We start from the raw sequence: 23,537 nt of genomic DNA on the forward strand, positions 1-23,537 counted from the left end.
TGAATCTGAGGAATTCACTACCACATATAGAAGTTGAAGCCCAAACATTGTGTGATTAAGTAGGAATTAGATATAGCTCTTGGGGTTAAAGGATGCGTTATCACATTTCAAATGCTCATCTAAATACTTCTTAAATGTTGTGAGGGTTCCACTTCTACCACACTTTCAGGCAGTGTGTTCCAGATTCCCACCATTCTCTACCTGCATTGTCTTCCTCTTTTGTGAAGACAGACACAAAGTATTCATGAAGGCCCATGTCCATATATTCCACCTCCACATACAAATTATCTATCTGATCTTCAAGAGGCCCTGTTCCTTCCTTTGTCACACCCTTGCAGTTTAAGTAGGAGTGAAATATCATTAGGTCTTCAATTCGGGACCATTGCCGATTTCAACAAGAGCTACAAGCTTAAGTTCTGGAACAGCAGCACAGCGAAGCGTTCATGACCACTCAGTTTGCATTCAGCTGACTTCACTGATCCACAAACAATTTGGAGCTATTTAGACTTGTTTGGTCCACTTTTAATTGGAAAAAGTGGGGCTGAGAGTCTGCTGGCAAAACTTAATATGAATGACGGATACCAGTCAATGATACCAGTCTCTCCCGGAATTCCAATTAAAGTAAAGCCAAAATAAAAACAGCTTAAAAATGGCCCTTGTGTAACTGATTTGGCACTGAGCTGATTATTCATCCTGTAGATGAGACGCTTGAATTCGGACACTCAATTTATAGAAGGCTCGTTCGTGCTTTACCTCGTGACCCCACAAAGGAGCAGGTAAAACCTGCCTGCTGAGGACAATCTGGTCTAGATCAAGTCAATGAGGGTGGGATTCAAAGTCTTGTGATGGGAGTTCGGAGGTCCACAGCTGAAACCACCGAGTCAGGTCACTCTGAAACTTATTTCTCTGACTGAAATCTTTTTGTTTCAAGTCCAAAGTGATGAAAGTCAGACCCTGACCCATCCTGACTGCTGCATGAGCGACACACACACAAATTCTCCTGTCAAAGGTGACTCTCTGCGTGTGGGAATCTGGTTATGCTGTCAACTCTTTCCTTGTTACCAAGTGATAGATTTAAGTCCTTATGAGGCATACTGCCATCACGCCAGTTCTGAATCACCCCAATCCATGCCACTGATTTACTGAATGGAATCTGGACACAGAAACACATTCCATCCTTTCGACTCAGGAAGCATTCAGTAACAGTCTGACATTTCACAGCGACATGCCTGCATGAACAGCTCACTACACAGCTTTTAAACAAAAGCATTTTTCGCACAATTCTTGAAGCTTCACAGCCCTCGTCCCAATGATCCTCCATCTATTTTCACATCGGTCTCATTCATTTCAAATCAACCAATCCGTGAATTGCTCCTGGGAATCAGAAATTAAAGTGTCTGGACAGTGTTAGAACATAGAAGCGCAGTACAGGCCCTTCGAAAGGCCCTGATGTTGTGCCAACCTGTGAAACCAATCTAAAGCCCATCTACACTATTCCATTATCATCCATATGTTTATCCAATGACCATTTAAATGCCCTTAATGTTGGCGAGTCCACTACTGTTGCAGGCAGGGCCTTCCACACCCTTACTACTCTCCGAGTGAAGAACCTACCCCTGACATCTGTCCTATATCTATCTCCCCTCAATTTAAAACTATGTCCCCTCATGTTAGCCATCACTATCTGAGGAAAAGGGCTCTCACTGTCCACCCTATCTAATCCTCTGATCATCTTGTATGCCTCAATTAAGTCACCTCTTAACCTTCTTCTCTCTAACGAAAACAGCCTCAAGTCCCTCAGCCTTTCCTCATAAGATCTTCCCTCCATACCAAGCAACATCCTGGTAAATCTCCTCTGCACCCTTTCCAATTCTTCCACATCCTTCGTATAATGCGGCGACCAGAACTGCACGCAATACTCCAAATGCGGCCGCACCAGAGTTTTGTACAACTGCAACATGAACCTCATGGCTCCAAAACTCAATCCCAATACCAATAAAAGCTAACACACCGTACACCTTCTTAACAACCCTATCAACTTGGGCAGCAACTTTCAGGGATCTATGTACATGGGCACCGAGATCTCTCTCCTCATCCATACTACCCAGAATCTTACCATTAGCCCAGTACTCTGCATTCCTGTTACTCCTTCCAAAATGAATCACCTCACACTTTTCTGCATTAAACTCCATTTGCCACTTCTCAGCCCATCTATGTACCTCTGTAACCTGCAACATCTTTCTGCACTGTCCACAACGTCACCGACTTTAGTGGCATCCGCAAATGTACTCACCCATCCTTCTACGCCCTCCTTCAGGTCATTTAAATAATAATTTTTAAAATGAGACAAACAACGAGGATGGGCTGGGTGGGGGGGGGGGGGGGGGGGGGGGGGGGCAGGTGGCAAGTAAAGAGGGAAAGATCAACCGATAGCTGAATGGTAAGAGATGAAACTTCAAAAACAGAGAGTCTGAGAGCTCGATTAGAAACATTAGGCTTGGGGAGAGAAAACCAGGAAAGCAATTGAGAAGCAATGTTATCCAAACAAGAGATTGTGGTCTTTCAGGGGATGGGAATCATGAACACACCTTTCAGGCTTTGTACATACTGAAATGAAATGAAATGAAATGAAAATCGCTTATTGTCACGAGTAGGCTTCAATGAAGTTACTGTGAAAAGCCCCTAGTCACCACATTCCGGCGCCTGTCCGGGGAGGCTGGTACGGGAATCGAACCGTGCTGCTTGGCCTGCCTTGGTCTGCTTTAAAAGCCAGCGATTTAGCCGAGTGAGCTAAACCTACTGTAAAGAATAGAGACCATTTATCTGTTGGTTTAAAGCATATACAATATATAATTTGTCGCTGCCACAGATGGGTCCCATTTTCAAGAAAAATGTCAAGAGGATGAAGCTAATAGAGGAACGAGTATCTGTCCACATCTTATCAACCACAGAGATGTTATCGATGTATTGGTTCAATAAAAGCTAATGCAGTACTGGAATTGTCGAAATTCACATCATCCGTTACAACACAATGCTGACCTTGTAACTTTTTTCTCTTTACTTGGTATATTGGAATTCTCGCCTTTACAATGGATAAGCTGTTTTTCCAATGCCCCATATCCGCTCCAACACAAAGACTAGTCTATCTCCGCCTGTGTCCAATTGCCCATTTCCACCTCTGCAACAGTCCATCTGCTGCTGAAATCTCAGACTTGATTATTCCAATGCTTCCCTTGTCGGTCTTCCATCCCCAATCACCTAAGCTCTGCTATCCGTATCCTGACTCGCACCATTGCCCATGCTTCACCTTTCTTACTGGTGTTACAATCCCCTTGGAGACCAGTAGCTTTTTAAAAAATGAAATTTAAGAGTATTTTTTTTCCAATTAAGGGGCAATTTAGCGTGGCCTATCCACCTAACCTTCACATCTTTGGGTTGTGGGATGGGACATACGCAGACACGGAGAGAATGTGCAAACTCCACATGGACAGTGGCCCGGGGCCGGGATCAAACCCGGGTCCTCAGTGCCGTGAGGCAGCAATGCTAACCACTGCGCCACTGTGCTGCCCCCGATAGCTTTGAAAAGAAAGAAATCCCTATGACACCAACAGAAAGAAAACTGCTGGGCAAGGCTTCACTTTTTAAAACCTTTACTGTAACAAACCAACTAAAACCCACATAGTTTAAATGTTAATTTACAGATGAAGTGCATTTCAAATAAAAAGGTGAATTTCGCTTTAAATAGTTGGTTCAAAAAATACGCTTCAGGTAGTTAAAGCACTCCCGAATAAACATGGTACCATATGCAAAATCAGAGTTTCCATCTCGAGAGAGAGGGTCTTTCACTGCACTCAATTTGCCCCTTGCATTGCTTTCAACAGCAGCCGTATTCTATCGGAGGTCCCCAGACATAGCTAATGCTGACAAGGAGCACTTCTATAGACGCTCTCTCATTCAGGTCATGACAGACCTCCCATGGCATAGAGGCTCCCTTTCACGATCTAGTTAAAAAGTCTGGTTGGCTCGGGCAAAACTGAAACAACAGCAGTGGATCTGGACAAATCTAAAATCCCTGAGTAATAATCTCGCCAAGGCCAGTCTTCCAATACCATACCCTCTTATTTACGTAACAAAAAAGGCAACGAATTACAACCCGGCGACCTACAGAATACCGGCCCGGGTGGAAGCAGACGGTTTTAAACTCCTGCTACTCATTTCCCACTGGGTGAGCACCCGCCTACTCAATAGGCAAGTTCATAATCAACAAAGCTCAAGGACACATTCTCCCCGTGTCTGCGTGGGTTTCGCCCCCACAACCCAAAAATGTGCAGAGTAGGTGGATTGGCCACGCTAAATTGCCCCTTAATTGGAAAAAATAATTGGGTAATCTAAATTTAAAAAAAAAAAAAAAAAACAAAGCTCAAGGAGAGATCTATTACTGATCCTTCATGGCCACCGTCACATCCTGCTTTCCATGTCTTCAGCTCTCAGTCCTTTTCAACTGTATTACACACAGAACAAAAGTCCTTGCTCCATACTGAAAGCCCTGCTGCACCACCACGGCCTGTTCTGAACTGCAGGTTGAGAAGTTGTATTTCATTCTTACCGCCAAATAGAAAACTGAACCATTCATAGAAATTTTTACTTGTATCCAGCCATACAAATTCAGCGTTCAGAACAAGACAAGCTGGAAGCCAAAAGCACTGCAATTAGCTTCCTATTTACCCTCTGCTATTTAGCTTTTCATCCCTATGGTAACTTCAGAGCACATGGGCATTCCTTTCACCTAGGAAGTCGACTTACACTCCTTTCCGAATACTCCCCACTTGCACTTTGGAATCAAAGGGGACATCGCACAAAAAAAAATGCAGGCTTTCTCTAAGGCTTTTTCTAGGCTTGCAATATTCTAATGTCTGAAATACAAAATTCTCACCTTTGTGTTTAAACTGCTTCCTGCCTCACCTTACCCCACCTCCTTCAGTCCTACAACTGCACCCTACCAATGCCAAATTGAACTCTCCTTTCCTCTGCATTTGCCTAAAGCAATCCCTCCATCCCGAAAGTGGAGGATGTGGCTTCAGCTGCCCAAGGCCCAGAGTCTAGAATTTCTTCCCTGAATCCTACTCCGCTTTCCCTCCTTCTCCTACTTAACATCCACCAGGTTTTTGGTCACCTCTCCTAATACATTCTAACCCGGCTTGGTGTGATTTTGCCTCGATGACGCCCCTGTGAACCATCTGCAGCTTTTTCTGCAGTTAAAGGTGCAGCAAGTTGCTGTAGGTACAATTACTGCCAGGCAAGAAGCGATTGTGAGAAAACCTAAATTCACGCAAGACTGCTGCTATGTGCTACAATTTAATGGGCATTTCTATCACCAAAATAAACTCCAGCTCCCTCTCATCTATTCAATGAATACAAAAAGCCTGAGGATAGAGCTTTTTTCTAAGATCAAATCTGTTAAAAATGCATGTAGCAGGCACTAAAATAAGAACAATGCCATCAAGGTTACCATGAGGTCCTGCACAAAAGAAATATGAAAGCAATTTGCTTCCCCAATTCCCCTGTCCCTTTTGTCACGACGAGCCGGCAGCAATCACAGTTACGCAGAAAGTAGTAACAGGAATAGTTTCTTTAGAGATTTCTGGTATGTTGAGATTTTGGCAAATGATACATCGACTATTCCAAACTGGGAACCATTCAATTTTTCTGTATATTTACGAGTGGCACGGTAGTTAGCACAGTTGCTTCACAGCTCCAGGGTCCCAGGTTCGATTCCGGGCTTGGGTCACTGTCTGTGCAGAGTCTGCACGTTCTCCCCGTGTCTGCGTGGGTTTCCTCCAGGTGCTCCGGTTTCCTCTCAGTCCAAAGATGTGCAGGTTAGGTGGATTGGCCATGATAAATTGCCCTTAGGTTGGGTGGGGTTGCTGGGTTATGGGATAGGATGGAGGTGTGGGCTTAAGTAGGGTGCTCTTTCCAAGGGCTGGTGCAGACTTGATGGGCCAAATGGCCTCCTTCTGCACTGTAGATTTTATGATTCTATGAATCCCATAATTCCTTGAGACAAGCCAAAGCACCATCTTGTTTCACATAGATTGAAAAGAAAACATTTACATAATCGACTAAGACTAGGGGCTAGTCTGCCTCAGATGGGGAGATAGCATTCTCTTACTCATAGACAAAGAGAAAACAAACTAATAAACACAGTATGGGGATCTACAGCATTAGGACCTCAGGTTGCAACTCTCTTCAGTCCAGGTTTATTGAATTAGGTTAGGTATCTGGCAATAGTTCTGGAATTATCCACAGTGATCAACAAGCACAGTCACTCCTAGCTACAACGCAAATAAAAATCTGCCCCAGCTTGTACCTGGTGGTAGTGGACACGTTGGATTTTGCAAATGTTATCTTACAAGGTAAGATTTGGCATCAAACACATACTCCTATCAGCCCGAGGCAGAGAATCATAAAGATACAAAACCACAGGCTGCTGTGCAGCTCATTTGAAATTTTAAACTATTTGAATGCTGTTGTTCGAGTAATTCTAACACAACTCAAGGAAAAAGCGGGTATGCTAAAGTCACAACATATGTTTTGAACACCAAGGGTCGTGGCCCATTTCACTAGTTAATGCAAGCTATTAACTAAAAAGGCACCTTTTCATGGCAGGAATGCAGTTGCTGACAGGCACACAGCTCTCCCGCCATTACCTCCACTCCAGAGTGTAAGACAAACCCAAGTCGTAGGAAGCAACAGCATGATGTGGGTCTCTGATTCTGCCACTGTGCTCAGGACCCCAGCTAGAGCAACGCAAGCTCATTGTCCATGTTTGACTTGCTGGAATTCAGCAGTAGAAAGGAGCCCTGTGCAGCAATGAGGGCTAGTTGCCAAGTCCAAGCATGGAATACCAGCACATAAACATTGCTCTACCAAAAACTAGTGTACAATAAAAATGCCTTTATGTACTTCTGTTTGATTCCATACAGGCATGGAATTCACCTGCCTTATTAAAATATATACTTTTATTCATTGGCCAGCATTTATTGCCCTTGAACTGAGTGGCTTGCTGGAGGGCATTTTAAGAAGTAACCACATTGCTGTGGATCTGGAGTCACATGGTAAGGATGGAAGGTTTCCTTCTCTAAAGGACATTAGTGAAGCAGATGGGTTTTTACGACAATTGACAAGCGTTTTATGGTCATCAGGCTTTTAATTCCAAATTTTTTTTTAATTCAAATTTCGCCATTTTCCATGGTGGGATTTAAACCCAGATTCCCGGATTTCCAGAGCATTGCCGGATTCCTACTCTAGATCTCTGGATTACTAATCCAGTGTAAATAGCACTGTGTCACAGCCTCTTTCATCCTTGCGCAGGGGCAATGCTAATCTTCTCTGTATCGTTCCAACTTTAGTATATGTGTTGCCAAAACGAGCACACACAGCCTCCCTCATAATACAGGAACAGGAGTTGGTCATTCCACCCTCAAGCCAGTTCACCCATTCAATTAGGTCATTTCTGATCTGTACCTCAATTCTATTTATCCACCATCATTTTATATCCCTCAATTATCCCTTTCCAACAAAAATCTGCTATACCTAGTCTTGAAAACTTCAATATCCACAACCATTTGGGAAGAGGGCATTCCAGACTTCTACTCACCTTTGTATGATGAAACACTTCCCGATTTCACTCCCTAAAGGCCCAACTTTAACATTGTTGCCCCTTGTTCCTGGATTTGCCCAACAGAAGAAACGGTTTTGTTCCATCTACTCTACTGAATTCCTTTATCATTTCAAACACCTCATCAATTTTCTAAACTCAAAAGGATGCAAGTTTATACACTCTCTCCTTATAATTGATCCCTTTAACAATATTATTCTGCTGCCCACCTTAAATCACAGCAAGTTCCATTCCCCCCATCACCCCTGTACTCCCTTGGTCTACACTGGCTCCAAGTCAGGCAACATCTTGATGTTAAACTGCTCATCCTTGTTTTCAAATCTCTCCATGGCCTTGGCCCTCCCTAACTTTAGAATCTCCTTCAGCTCCACAACCCTTCGCGGAATCTGCACGCCTCTAAATCTGCCTTCTTGTATATCCCCACTGTTAATTGCTCCACCATTGGTGGGCGTGCCTCAGTTGTCTAGACCACTAAACTCTGGAATTCCTTCCCTATATCTCTCCACCCTCACTTCCCTCCTTTAAGACACACTTGACTGAGCTTTTGATCATCCAACCTAATATCTCCTTATGTGGCACAGTGTTGTTTTGTTGTGCTCCTGTGAAGCGCTTTGGGCCATTTCACTGTGTTAAAGGCACTTCAGAAGTTGTTGTTGGTGGTGTTACTCTGTGTTCTATTATAACGTGCCACCTGTCGCCAATACCACACCATCAAGCAAAATCCTTCGACTTGCATTTTGTTCCTAAAAAGCAACCTTGGTTTTGTGCATAAGGGCTCCCTTCAATGAGTTTATCAAGTCATTTGCTGCACCACAGACAAAAGGAAGGTTCCGGTTCCAGTGTATACTGATCTCATGTATTTAAATCAGAATGGCATTTAGGGCCATTAGCCTTCAGCATCCCTAGTGTAGCCAGAGGAAAATCAGCCAGGATTTCTCCTCGTCAATATTTGCCCTGGTCAAAATTCAACCAACATCACTAAAACAGATTATCTGGCCAAAGATGTGCAGGTTAGGTGGATTGGCAATGATCAATATGCAGGGCTACGGGGATAGGGCGAGGGGGTGGGCCTAGGTAGGGTGCTCTTTTGAAGGGTTGGTGCAGACTCTGGGCCAAATGGCCTCCTTCTGCACTGTAATAATTCTATGGATTCTATGATCATTGAACATAAGAATTAGGAGCAGGAGTAGGCAATTCAACCCCTCAAGCCCGCTCCGCCATTCAATACGATCATGGCTGATCACGTGGGTGACGAGGGTCTCGTTGGAGAGTGGGTGGTAAAGCTGCATCACTTTAGCCTATGCAGGAGGTCTGGTGTTATTCTGAGGTAATCAGGCACTTACCCGGGCAGATTCAAACCTCCCTTCAGAATAAGACCTTATTAAGGGGGAAAACCCATCCAAGAGCTGCCAGCCAATCAAATACTAGCAGTTCTTGCGTACCGTCAGTGCTACCAGGAGAAGTAGCTGCTGACAGTACTATAGTGGGGTTTACTGTGAGGATTGCCAATGGATCCTCAGGTAAAAGGCAGGTATGGACAGGCTGGGGTGGGGGTGGGTCACTGGCGAGCGCGGGGAAGAAGAGTCAGAAGTAAGGGCATGGTGCAGCTCCCTGGAGAGTCTGCCCTTCCCAATGCTGGGTCCCTCAATCCAGCACAGAATGCCCATGAACAATGGAACCCTCCCTTCCCACCCGTTAGCCAATGGCATTCCTGACAGGGTTTGCTGGGAGGCCTCCGTGGATGGTAGGTTTCCCACCTTCCACTGGTTTAGTACCTATGGACGGGAAGGTCACTGACTTGACCTGTCATTCCACACCTGACCAGAGGCACACAGACAGGCAGTGGGATCTCCACCCTGTAAGAAAGTACCACAGGCTGCTTTCCCCTTTTGAGGGGGAGAGCTGACTGGTGGTGATTTAACCCGAGGATTAATACCTCAGGATTATGTTGATGAATAAACTCAGCCAGTACAGGAATTGAACACGCGCTGTTGGCCTTGTTCTGCATCACATACCAGCTGTCCAGCCAAATGAGTGAAACTGGCCCCCCTGTACCTTCCCGTGCTATCACACAGCCCCACCCAACACCTCCAAAATTAATCTCGGGCAGTAAATTCCACCCGTTGTCTCACTGATGTTCACAGGAGCTGGCCTTGCCCAAATTGGTGCCACATTTCCAATCGACAATGGTGGCTATCCTTCAAAAGTCCCTCATGGGATGTCCCAAAACGTTTGGGTGGTGAAATACACAATATAAATGCAAACTCTTTTTAACTCAGCCCCTTCTAATCGTGAATATTAGGCGAGGGCAGGTTTGTACTTGTTATAGTTACCCCAGAGTCGAATAGGCCAACAGTCGCTGTCAAAGTGCACATAATAGCCATTTGGACAAGATATCAGAAGACAGTTGACATCAATGGAATTATAACAAACTTCAGCAAGAGGTCAACATGTTTTGTATGGGGGGGGGGGGGGGCAGAGATGAGTTTTTTAATGCATTTGCAATACAATGCAGGATACATGCAAACCTGGTGAAAACACTTGACAATGTTGTACTATCTTTTTTTTTAAATTTAGATTACCCAATTATTTTTTCCAATTAAGGGGCAATTTAGCGTGGCCAATCCACCTACTCCGCACATTTTTGGGTTCTGGGGGCGAAACCCACGCAGACACGGGGAGAATGTGCAAACTCCACACGGACAGTGACCCAGAGCCGGGATCGAACCTGGGACCTCAGCGCCGTGAGGCGGTTGTGCTAACCACTAGGCCACCGTGCTGCCCTAATGTTGTACTACCTTGATGGAATTCTCTTATTAAATTTACATTTCTGAAGGGGCGGCACAGTGGCGGGCACTGCTGCTTCAGGGTACGATGACCCTGGTTCTATCCCGGCTCTGGGTTACTATCCATGTAGAGTTTGCACATTCTCTCCGTGTCTGCGTGGGTCTCACCCCCACAACCCAAAAAGATGTGCAGGGTAAGTGGACTGGCCATGCTAAATTGCCCCTTAATTTAAAAAAATTCTGATAACTTCACAGTTCGGAATTGTGAAGGAAAAAGTAAGTCAGGCCTGTGTAGCAGACACACACACACAGAGGCTTACATTACTCCAATTCTATTCAGCTCACCTTGGCTGTAGTCTGACACCTACCTATTCATCAGCTGGGGAGGAGCTGTGATTTCGTCCCCTGCAGGCACACAAACTCACAGCACCGTCACACTGACACGCAAGCCTGCTCCCACAACCTTCCCCTGGGGTTATGTGTGACTACCTTCACACAGATCGGCCAAGATATGGAAACCGCCTTTCCACTGCACCCAACAATCCGCCCCGCGCCAAACAAAAAGAGGCAAGGCAACTTACAAAACAAAAACTCCAAGCTGCTTCACCTAGGCGTGAAATACCAACGAAACGAGAAATGCTTGTCGGGGGGGGGGGGGGGGGGTTGCACTAAAACAACTGTCAAATGATATCCCATTATCTCCGTTACATTTACTCGTCAACGTCAAACAAGACAGGCTTCAAAATGTGCTGCCCCTGATTTCAAGAACTAAGTACCCCCCACCCCACCCCCCATTCAACATTAACTCACTCTTCTGAACGGACTGCTGAATCGCCACTGGACTTTGCCAGCCCTCCTTGTACGTGGCTCGGATAAGGAAACTCTTCTCAAGTGCAGACAGGTCGGGGTTGACTTTAAGAAGTGACATGTAGGGGAACAAGATCAAGGCAAACTTGTTTCTTGAAAAAAAAAATCAGGCCCCCGATTTTTAAAACAGAAAGCTCCCCTCCCCCGAAGTCGAAGCAGATCCCTCGTTAAATCACTCTGCTTGGCTCTGCAGTTTTTTTTTTAAACAAGCCTCCAACAGCAGCGATCTCTAGTCTAATAGACGCTCGGTGACCCAGTAAGGATCTTCCTTCACACAACAGCACAGCACAGCCCAGCCACACAAGAGAAAAGGGTTACAATCCTAGCTCCTTTCACACACGGTATCAGCATTCACTGGGGAGTCAGATACAGTGCAAGCACTTACCAAGTAGTTCATCATTGATTTTTGTTTTTTGTCCCGTGATGTGAAAACCACTCCAGATCCCCCAGTCCCTGAAAATAAGGCTCCTTTGCCACTCTCCCGTAGTGTGTTTTAAGTTTAATACATCATCCAGTAGTGTGACCTCACTTGTGTGGTATGAAGTGCTGGGAGCTGCCTTGCTAGCACACTGACTGGGAGGGAAGGCTCGTTAGGTAATCTTATACTTTCCATGGATTCAGACAGACTGCCGAGGCCCCTGGCAGCAATACGATTGGTCACAGTCAGCCTTTTCATTTAAATGAGCTCCCACTTAAAACACTATTGTCAGAGAGCTCTGCCACTGAATGGCGCTGTGTAGAACAAACATAGCACAAAGAAATAGGAGGGAGCTCTATAAGGAGACAGTGTGGTGTCCCCCCGCCCCCCTCTCGTTTTATGATCTGACAAATAGGATTTAAGCAGTCTGGAATTTAAAAACGCCCCCCGTCTTTCTTTTACACCGTTTACAGCTCAACACATTTAATCTATTGCCCGTATAACCATGCTCCATACCTGTGCCATGCCAGCGCCAGAAAGTTGCTCGAACCATGAGGGCATCACAACTGACTCGAGACCATGATATTTACACTACTTAACAAAGGTCACTGGATAACAGCCAGAAGCAGGAACCGTGGGTTTTTTTTGTAAAACCTTAACCGTCCTGGTCTGAATAGATTGGGAATCACCATTGAGGTACACGTGTAAAATAGTTCTGCGGTGTTGGGTCAAATGGCCTCCATCTGTTCTGTACAGTTCTGATTCTTGGGTGAGGTACTAGAGGATGGCCATTGCTTAAGCGGTGGAAGCACACCATCCATGTAGGTAAAGTTACCCACTGGGGAGTAACAAGAGTTTTGCTGCCTTATCTGCTGTTCCTTTCTTGATCTGTCTCAGAAGCCCATATTTCCTATATTACAGCAGTGACCCCATAGTGCCTGAGATGGTTACATCTTCCCTTTCACCAGTTTTCCTCTCTCCTCCTCTGAGGTGCTACATTGTGCTTCCACAGACACCAGTCATCCTTCACCCAAGATTCACATAGAACTGAAGGAGGCCATTAGGCCTATTGTACGAATGTCGGAAGCAGCCATTTTAGGGCGAAAATCTAAAATGTCAGTGTCGGCGAGGTACCTGGCTTGGTGGGGTGTGAGGGCGGAAATTGGTTAGGGGTTTCACAATTTGATCCTCTTTCCTCGCCTCTCGGCTACACATATGCACTTCCAGCAAGTATCACTGGGCAGTGATCAGAATAATCTTCCTTATTTTGTCATTCCCAGTCAAAGGAGCATTGAAGTCCCATGACTCCAGCCCCCCAACTAAGCCCCACTGACTCAGCTGAGTCCAGCCATTAAAACTAGATCTTTCCTGTCTGTACAGTTTGAATCTTCAATGGAGTCTTGCTAAACTTTACCTACTCCACAGCTCCATCTCTGATCCCCCTCCTTCACTCTGTGCCATCAAATTAACATTAATATCAGATGCCCTCCATAATCTATCCCTTGCCTCTTTTCCTCCTTGTGTCTCATATCCCACAACCCACCCACCCCAGTTCCTGAATACATCTTCTGCCTTCCAATCTTCTCATTTTGTTTACAGTCGATGATCCAGATGTGCAGCCAGTGATCTGAATGCAAAACCGGTGATCTGGATGTACAGCCAATGATCTGGATACGCAGTCACTGATCAGTCGGTGATCCAGATGTGAAGCCAGTGATCCAGATGTGGAGCCTGTGATCCAGATGTGGAGCCTGTGATCTAGATGTTCAGTGGGTCATCCGGATGCGTAGCCAGTGATCCGGATGCACAGCCAGTGATCCGGATGAACAGCCAGTGACCCGGATGAACAGCCAGTGATCCAGATGCACAGCCGGTGATCCGGGAATGCAGTCTATAATTCGGGTGCGCAGCCGGTGATCCGGATATGTAGTCGCTGATCAGTCGGTAATCTGGGTGCATAGCCAGTGATCTGGATACGCAGTCGTTGATCTGGGTGCGCAGTCACTGATCTGGATGCGCAGTCTCTGATCCAGATATGCAATCGGTGATCCAGATATGCAGTCGCTAATCTGGGTGCGCAACTAACTAGTGATCCGGATGGGCACTCGAGGATCCGGATGCAAATTGGACCTAAAATTCAACTATGTTGAGAAGTATTTTTTTTCCCTCAAGTTTGCACTCAAATTCACTTGCATATTGACAAACGGAAAATATGCTTCAGTGAGGACTCAGGGAGTCCACAATGAGTAAAATAAAGATTTGATTAATTTACAATAACAATGTACACACTTCCTACTCTTGCTGTACGGTGCCTTACTGGCTGACCTTTTATGCAGAGGTTATTAGGGATCCCCATTCCCTAGCGGGGGAGCTCGTACTCCACGAGAATCATGGGGAAGTTAATCATTCCCACCCCATTGGTCCCACGTGGGATATTACATTCCTCCTCTCCAAAGTTTGAAGACCCCTTTCACAACCGATGAGGAGGAGAAGGAGGAGCAGGTGGAGGATGCGAGATCCTCTTCGGTTCTGGTAAGTCGTTATGTACCTGATGCCTCGCAGGTAAACGTCGTCTGCAGCAGGAACACCGTGGTGGACAGCAAGAGGCGGCTGAACTGTTGAATCTGTATCCGAGACCTCAAGACATCTGCGTCTCCATTTCTGGATCCGAAGATACAATGTTGGGCATGTCAACGTTGACAGAGACTGGAGGCGTCACAACAGGCTGGTTCGGCAATGCAGTCGAAGGATCCAGGACAGGCTGCTTCAAAGGAACATTATGAGGGACCAACCTCTGTTAGCGAATGTGATCCAAATGCCATCTCATCAGTTACTCCTGGACCGGAACTTGGTAAGAGACTGGTCCCGTTTGACGGACGACAATTCAAGCGAGCACCATCATTGAAGTTACGAACGAACACTGCATCGTCAGGTGTGATGCTCCAGAGATGCTGATGATGAACCGGGCAATGCCCGAGCAAATCTTGGTGATGGTGTGCCATCGCGCTAATGTCAGGGAGAATCAAACTAAGTGTCGGGTACAAAGCCTACGACCCATTAACATCTCAGCGGGATCCACCCCAGTTACTGAGTGCAGCGCGGTCTGGTACAAGAATATAACCTGGTGTCCATTGAGCCTAAAGTCTGTTTCTTTAGCCCCCGATTAACCATCTGCACAGCCCTTCCTGACAAGGCATTTGATGCTGGATGGTATGGGGCAGAGTGGACAAGCCGAATCCCATTGCTTTTCACGAAAGCAACGAATTCTTCACTTGTGAAAGAGGCCCCGTTATCTGTTATGAATACTTCAGGGATTCCATGGGTGGAAAAAGAAATGCACAATCGCTTGATGGTCGCCCGAGAGGTGATCATCGCCATCTGGTGGACCTCCAGCCACTTGAAGTGGACAGCACCAGGATAAGAAACATTGAACCCAGGAACGGACTGGCAAAATCAGTGTGTACGTGAGCCCGCGGGTGCCCCAGTCACTCCAAAGGGTGTGTGGGGTGTCACTGCGGAAAGCTTCTGGTGTTCTTGGTAGATAGAGCACTGTTGAGCTAATGTCTCAATATCTGCATCCAAACCTGGCCACCAGACATAATTTCTCGCCAGCATCCTCAATTTGGGGAATTTGGGGTACCCATTGTGAAGATCCTTCAATACAATTTCCTGGCCCTTCGCCGGAACAACTCTCGTACCTCACAGCTGGGTAATACCTTCCATGGTCAGCTCTGATTGCTTCAAGGAGAAAGCCTTCGACTCCCCTTGTAGCTGTCGATGCCGCCAACCGTATAGCACCAGATGCCGCACCTTGGCAAGGACGGGGTCTGTTTGCGTCCAGTCACGAATACACAGTGCAGTGATGGGCAAGGAGTTCATAAAATTCAGGACAGCGACCATTTTGTCCGCTGTAAGGGAGTTTGCGGTTTCGGTCTGCAGGGGAAAACGGTTCAGTGCATCAGCATGCACAACCTGGGTCCCTGGGCCGTGCTCAAAAGAGCATTCGTAAGCAGCCAATAACAAGGCCCTGCGCTGAATTCGTGCAGAAGCAATCAGCGGGATTACCTGGTCTTCATGGAAGAGGCCCGGCAACGGCTTGTAATCTGTGACGATAAAGAAATGGCGGCCATAGACGTACAAACGAAATCACATCAAATACGACCGCCAGACCATCTTTTTCGATTTGAGCGTACTTTCGCTCAGCAGGAGCCAGTGTCCGTGAGGCAAAGGCAATCGGACGTTCACGGCCATCGCTCATCTGGTGAGACAGGAGTGCCCTAATCCTATAGGGTGGTGCATCGCGCGTGACGAATAATGGCTTTGAAGGATCGAAAAGCACGACACCCCCGAAGGGGACAACTGCCATTTCACTTTCTTAAACACCTCATCCTGGGCCTTGCTCTACACCCAAGGCTGGTGCTTCTTGAGGAGCAAATGAAGGGGTGCCAGGACGGTTGCCAAATTCAGAACAAATCTGTCATTATAATTGACCAATCCAAGAAAAGAGCAAAGCTCTCTCAGGGAGGGGGGGGGGGGGGGGGGGGGGGGGGGGGGGAGGGGGTCAGTTTCATGGTTCTCGCTCTCTTGGCGACCGGCTACAGATAGTCTACCCGATATCACAAATAAATGACTTATTTTGTGTGAAACATGCACTTTAAACGGCACAGGTGGACCCCATACTTAGAAAAATGCTTCAATGCCTCTTCAAGGGGGCAACACGGTGGTGCAGTGGTTAGCATTGCTGCCTCACTGTGCCGAGGACCCAGGTTCGATCCCGGCTCTGGGTCACTGTCCTTGTGGAGTTTGCACATTCTCCCCATGTTTGCGTGGGTTTCACCCACACAACCCAAAGACGTGCAGGGTAGGTGGATAAACTGCCCCTTAATTGGAAAAAATGAATTGGGTACACTAAATTTTTTTTTTTTTAAAACACCTCTTCAAGGCCCTGTAAATGTTCGTGGTCTGTGGTCCCTGTGACTAGCACATCACCTAGGTAGACTGCGCAGGACGTTCTCCATTCCCCGCTGAAAGTCTGCGCATGCTGACGATACTCCGAACGTTAGCCAGGTGTACTCATAGAGTACCTTGTGCGTATTGATCGTGACGTATTTCCAAGAGGAATCATCAAGCTCCAGCTGTAAATAAGCATTGCTCATTTCCAATTTTGTAAATGTGCAGCCACCAGCCAATATATCATAAAGCTCCTCGATGTGGAGTAAAGGACAACGGTCTAACCTCAAAGCCGTGTTCACTGTCAATTTATAGTCTGCACAGATGCAAAATGTCTTATCCGGCATCATTAAAGGGACCACCGCTGCTGCCCAATCAGCAAAGCATACAGGCCGACTGATGCCAAACTCTCCAAATGACGAAGATCGGTCTCGACTTTCTCCACTAAAGCGCAGGGGACTGGGGTGGTCATGAAAATATTGGGTTAGCTCTCTGGGATAACTTGGATAATTGGCCACGACCCCTTTATTGGTACCTTGGGGAACTCGCTCAGTAGTGTACACAGACTGCCAGTTCCCACTTGGAGTTCCTCAGGGGAGTGTCCTAGGCACAACTATCTTCAGCTGCTTCATCAGTGACCTCCCTTCCATCATAAGGTCAGAAGTGGGGATGTTTGCGGATGACTGCATAATGTTCAGCACCATTAGCGACTCCTCAGATAATGAAGCAGTCCATGTCAAAACGCAGCAAGACTGGACAATATCCAGGCTTTGGCTGACAACTGGCAAGTTACATTCTCGCCACACAAATGTCCGGCAATGACCATCTATTACAAGAGAGGATCTAATCACACCCTTTGACATTCAATGGCATTAGCATCGCAGAGTCCCCCACAATCAACATCCTGGGGGTTACCATTGATCAGAAACGGAACTGGAATAGCCACATCAGTGCTGTGGCTACCAGGGCAGGTCAAAAGCAAGAATCCTATGGTGTGTACTCACCTCCTGACCGACCAAAGCATATCCACCATCTACAAGGCACAATCAGGAGTGTAATGGAGTACTCTCCACTTGCCTGGATGAGTGCAGCTCCAACAACACTCAAGAAGGTCGACAACATCCAGAAAAAAGCAGATTCAAACACTCCACCATCAACGAACAGTGGCAGCCGTGTGTACCATCTACAAGATGCACTGCAGTAACTCACCAAGGTTCCTTTGACCAACGTCTTCCAAACCCACGACCTCTACCATCTAGAAGGACAAGAGCAGCAGCAGGGAACCCCACTACCTGGAAGTTCCCCTTCAAGTCACTCACCACCCTGACTTGGATGTAGGAAAGCAGTGCCACAGGCGGGAATCTCTATTCCCACCGTGTCTGCCTTCACCCTCACAGCTGGAAGTTTTTCCCATCCAGTAATATTCTATAACTCTTATTGCTTGAGATTAAGAATAAGAGCAAATAGGCATATTTATGAGCCAATTTGGGCTCAGAAAGGAAACATGGGATTGGACCCCGTAGTTGGTAAAATCCCATATTTAGAATCGAGTTTGGAAATCCTGAGATATGGGAATATTTAAACTGTAATTGGGACTGACCATACATTTAATTTTGCTGCTGATTTAGAACTAATCTGAACCATCCTTGCCATCACAGTCTTTAATCTCTTATAAATGGTAAAAGCTGCCCCTGACCACAGCAGCAACACTACCAATCAAAACAGCATCATGACAGCTCATATGGCCCCGTTCTGTCACTATTTTGTGTGATGCCGGGAAAGTGAACTGACAGTCTTCCGAAAACCTGGAGCAGTGTGTCAGAATGCTGATAAGACCATGTCGTCAGGCTTCAAAACCCCCTTGGGCTTCCACAGCTCATCCACTTGTCATCCCCCCCCCCCCCCCCCCCCCCCTCCGATCCTCTATACAGCTCCGGCTAATATTTTTTAAATGACCAGAACTAGGGACTGATGTTGACCACTGGTGACCCCACTGGTGAAATACACACTAAATGTGTACCGTTTGCAAATACTTGTACTGGCATCTCCATTACCGTTGAAACAATTCACTTCTTTGTCATAAATTTATACTTATTATTTTGCTGTACTTTATTGGTTGCTCTTTGTCATTGGGAATTTAATTTAAGGATTTTATTTTAAAGCACAAACTACCTGTCGTACAAACAGAAACCAAAACAGCAACTTAATTTTAAAAAAGGTATCAATTAGTCCGACACTGAGGTTATCATCATTATCTGCACAAATCATGTAAAAGGTCCCTCGGCACCATTTTGAAGAAAAGCAAGGGAGTTCCACCCTAGTGTCATGAACAATATTTATCCCTCAAGCAATATCACAAACATTATCTGGTCACTATTACAGTGTGGTATGTTCAATCATGTTGGACGCACGGTTGCCCAGTGGTTAGCACTGCTGCCTCACAGCACCAGGAGCCTTGGTTCGATTCTGACCTCAGGTGACTGAGTGGAGTTTGCACGTTCTCTCTGTGTCTGTGTGGGTTTCCTCCAGGTGCTCCGATTTCCACCCACTGTCCAAAGTTGTACAGGTTAGGTGGGTTGGCCATGCTAAATTTCCCCTTAGTGTCTAATGGTCAGACAGGGTTACAGGGATGGAACGGGGGAGTGGAACTAGGTAGGGTGCACTTTCAGAAGGTTAGTGTAGACTGAATGGGCTGAATAGCCTCCTTCTATATCGTGGGGAATTCGATGATCTTGCTGTGCACAAACTGGATGTCATGTTTCCTACAAGACAACAATGCCAATACTTCAAAAGTACATAATTGGCGATATAGGGTTTTGGGCCATCCTACAGTCAAAGAGTTGCAAGGGGCGCGATTCTCCGCTCCCCACGCTGGGTGGGAGAACCGCTGGAGGGCCGGGTGACTCATTTCACGCCCCCCCAACGCCCCCCGCGATTCTCCCACCCCCCGCTCGGAAGAATCACTGGTCGCCGTTTTTCACGGTTCACGATGGCGGCAACCACACCCGTCGTGGGCGGCAAAGGCCCGTTTGAAGCTTGTGGGGAGCGGAGGAGGGAGTGAGCACCACGGTCGTGCTCGGGAGAGGACTGGCCCGCGATCAGTGCCCACCGATCGTCGGGACGGCGTCTCAAAGCGACGCACTCTTTCCCCTCCGCCGTCCCGCAAGATCAAGCCGCCATGTCTTGCGGGGCAGCGGAGGGGAAGACGGCCACCGCGAATGCGCGGGATTGAGCCGTCAGCCCGTAGTGACGTCAGCCGCGCATGCGCGGGTTGGAGCCGGACAACCTGCGCATGCGTGGCTGACGTCACATAGGCGCCGCCGTCGCGACATTCTCGGCGCGCCACCCGGCAGACGAGAGTTACGGAGCGCCGCTCCTAGCCCCCCGGGTGGGGGTGAATAAGGTGAGAGGAGCGGGCCTCCGAGGCCATCGTGAAACTCGGCCGAGTTCACGACGGCCTTCCCGATTTTTCCTGGGAGCGGAGAATTCCGCCCTATATCTCTCATTTTGTTTTTAATATGTATGTGGGTTGTACGGCCTGTATAGATACAACCTCTCAGTTGTATCAAAGCACTAAAACATCTAAAAGGAATGAAACCAAATGGACTAGCTGACATTGATCTAACACCAGAAATAACAACTGCTAACGTATCCCTATCGACCCTACAAAATCCTCCTTCTGAACATGTTGTGGATTGGCCATGCTAAATTGCCCGTAGTGTCCTAAAAAGTAAGGTTAAGGGGGGGGTTATTGGGTTACGGGTATAGGGTGGATACGTGGGTTTGAGTGGGGTGATCATGGCTCGGCACAACATCGAGGGCCGAAGGGCCTGTTCTGTGCTGTACTGTTCTATGTTCTATGTTCTATGTTGAGGCTTATGCCAAAATTGAGCTAACTGTCCCAGAGACTAGTCCAGCACCCGCCTGACTTAGTCATACTGATGGAATCATACTTTACAATCTCCCAAACACCACCATCACCATCCCTGGGTATATCCCATCCCACCACTGGATGGATCCAACAGAGATGGCAGCACAGTGGTATACAGTTGGGAAGTCCTTAAGTGTTGACTTCAGGCCCCATGAAGTATCACGGCACCAGGTCAAAAATGGGCAAGGAAAGCTCCTGACTACCATGTATCGCACCCCCTCCATCCCACCCCTAATCAGCTGATGATTCAGCACCCCTCCATGTTGAACACCACTTGGAGGAAGCACTGAGGGTGGCATTGGCACAGAATGTTCCTGGTGTGCGGGACTTCATTGTCCATCACCAAGGCTAGCTCAGGAACACCATTAGTGGCTGAGCTGGCCAAGTCCTAAAGGACATAGCTGCTAGACCATGTCTGTGGCAGCTGGTGAGGGAACCAACAAGAGGGAAAAATGTACTTGACCTCATCCTCACCAACCTGTCTGCTGCAGATGTATCTGTCCATCAGTAGGAGTGACCACCACACAGTCCTTGCAAAGATGAAGTCCCATCTTCAAAGTGAGGATACACTCCATTGTATTGTGTGACATAACCACCGTGATAAATGGGATAGACTTCAAACAGATCTGACAACTGAAGACTGGGCATCCATGGATACTAGCAGAATTGTATTCAACCACAATCTACAAGCACATGACACAACATATCTCCCACTCTACCATTACCACCAAGCCAGGGAATCACCCCAGGTTCAATGAAGAGTTCAGGAGAGCATGCCAGGAACAACATCAGGCATACCGAAAAATTAGGTGTCAACCTGGTGAAGCTACAACACAGGACTACTTGCGTGCCGAACAGCATAAGAACATAAGAACTAGGAGCAGAAATAGGCAATTCAACCGCTTGAGCCTGCTCTGCCATTCAATACGATCACGTCTGATCTCATCTTGGCCTCATCTCCATCTTCCTGCCCGCTCCCCATAAGCCTTCATCTCACTACTAATTGAAAACCTATCCATCTCCTTAAAGTTGTTTAGTGTTCCACTGTCCACTGCCCTCGGGGCAGAGAATTCAATAGATTCACAACCCTTTGAGTGAGGCAATTCCTCCTCATTTCTGTTTTAAATCTGTCACTCCTTAGCCTATAACTATGGCCTCTCATTCTAGAATGACCAAGAAGGGGGAACTATCTGCTCTACGTCTACCCTGTCAATCCCCCTTAGCATCGCATATGCCTCAATTAGATCTCCTCTCATTCTTCTGAACTCCAGTGAGTAGATGCCTGAACTGCTCAATCTCACTTCATAAGGCAAGTTTTTCCCTGGAACCTTCTCTGAACCGCCTCTATTGCATTTACATCCTTCCTCAGTAAGGGGATCAAAACTGCACACAGTACTCCAGATGCGGTCTCACCAATACCCGGTACAATTACAACAACACCTCCCTACTTTTATACTCTATTCCATGAGCAATGAATGCCAAAATTCCATTTGCCCTCCATCTTATCTGATGCACCAGCATACTAACTCCCTGCGATTTGTGCACAAAGACACCCAGATCGCTCTGCACCAAACATTTTGAAGTTTCTCTTAATTTAGATGATAAGTTGGCATTTTATTCCTTTGACCAAAATGGATAACCTCACACTTATCCACGTCAAATTGAATCTGCTATATTTTGACCCACTCACCTAACCTACCCATACCCATTTGTAAATTTCTTATTTCTACATTGAAACTTGCTTTCCCGACGATTTTAACGTTGTCTGAAAAGTTGGCGAGAGTACATTCTATCCCTGCGACCAACTCATTAATATAGATTGTAAATAGTTGCAAGTGATACACAGAGCTAAGCAATTCCACAATCAACAGATCAGATCTAAGCTTCGCAGTCCTGCCACGCATAGTCATGGATGGTGGTGGACGATTTAAAAACTCACTGGAGAAATAGGCTCCAAAAACATCCGTATCCTCAATGAGGGGGAGCCCAGCACATCAGTGCAAGAGATAAAGCTTAAGCGTTCACAACAATCTTCAGCCAGAAGCGCTGAGTGAATGATCCATCTCGGCTTCCTCCAGAGGTCCCCAGCATCACAGATACCAATCTTCAGTTAATTTTATTCACTCCACCGGATATCAAGAAATGGCTAAAAGCACTGGATACTGCAAAGGCTAGTAACATACATGCTATACAAGCGTCAGACAAAGACATCTCCAACAAGAGACAATCTAACCATCAGCCCTTGATGTTCAATGGTATTACCACTGCTGATGCCCCCACCACCAACATCCTGGAGGTTACCTTTGACCAGGAACTGAACGGGACTGGCCATATAAATACTGGGCTACAAGAGCAGGTCAGAGGCTGGAAATCTTGAGGCAAGTAACTCACCTCCTCACTCCCCGAAACCTGTCCACCACTTACAAGGCACAAGTCAGGAGTGTGATGGAATACTCCCCACTTGCCTGGGAGAGTTCAGGTCCAGCAAGATTCAATAAGCTTGATACCATCCAGGATGAAGCATCTCGCTTGATTGGCTCCCTATCCACAAACATTCATTCCTCCATCATCATATAATTATCTTATATAATGGATTTTTAACAAACATCAACAAAAGCACATCAATGTACCCCACAAAGGGGAAAATTATTGATCCAGCTGTAGATCATCCAATTGTATGCTCTCCCTTTCATAAAATACATTTTCAAATTCAATGATTGCAGGTTATTTTCAATACCAGAGACCATTCTAGTTCCCCTCTGAAAAGCCTTAGCATTTGTTTGACCACACATACTCAATGTTTGTTCCACTCTTCTGCTCAATAAATTTCATCAAATTGCTCATTTAGGATTTATTTCCTTGCCTTGATTGAATGCCCCATGGTTGTGAAATTCCATATGCAGCAGA

The 23,537-nt window shown here is 46.6% G+C and overlaps 1 protein-coding gene and 1 non-coding gene across 5 annotated transcripts in view; both read right to left on the bottom strand.

The window, feature by feature from the left end:
- Positions 1 to 23,537, bottom strand: part of bcar1 (BCAR1 scaffold protein, Cas family member) — a 323,652-nt gene that overhangs the window by 151,055 nt on the left and 149,060 nt on the right. For 2 of the 4 annotated variants that reach the window (XM_038806768.1, XM_038806765.1), the window contains exon 1: positions 11,717 to 11,912. The exons of 1 other annotated variant lie outside the window; for it this stretch is intronic. In XM_038806768.1, coding sequence (XP_038662696.1) covers positions 11,717 to 11,731 — 15 coding nt within the window. In that variant the 5' untranslated portion in view covers positions 11,732 to 11,912. Of the gene's footprint in view, positions 1 to 11,716; positions 11,914 to 23,537 lie in introns of those variants that run through there. One more of the 4 variants, XM_038806767.1, reaches the window with a different exon arrangement.
- On the bottom strand, positions 7,330 to 7,433 carry LOC119972065. Its single transcript, XR_005461994.1, has one exon. It is a non-coding gene; the product is annotated as a U6 spliceosomal RNA (small nuclear RNA).

Source organism: Scyliorhinus canicula, chromosome 9 (assembly GCF_902713615.1).
Source record: "Scyliorhinus canicula chromosome 9, sScyCan1.1, whole genome shotgun sequence".
Lineage (NCBI taxonomy): Eukaryota > Metazoa > Chordata > Chondrichthyes > Carcharhiniformes > Scyliorhinidae > Scyliorhinus > Scyliorhinus canicula.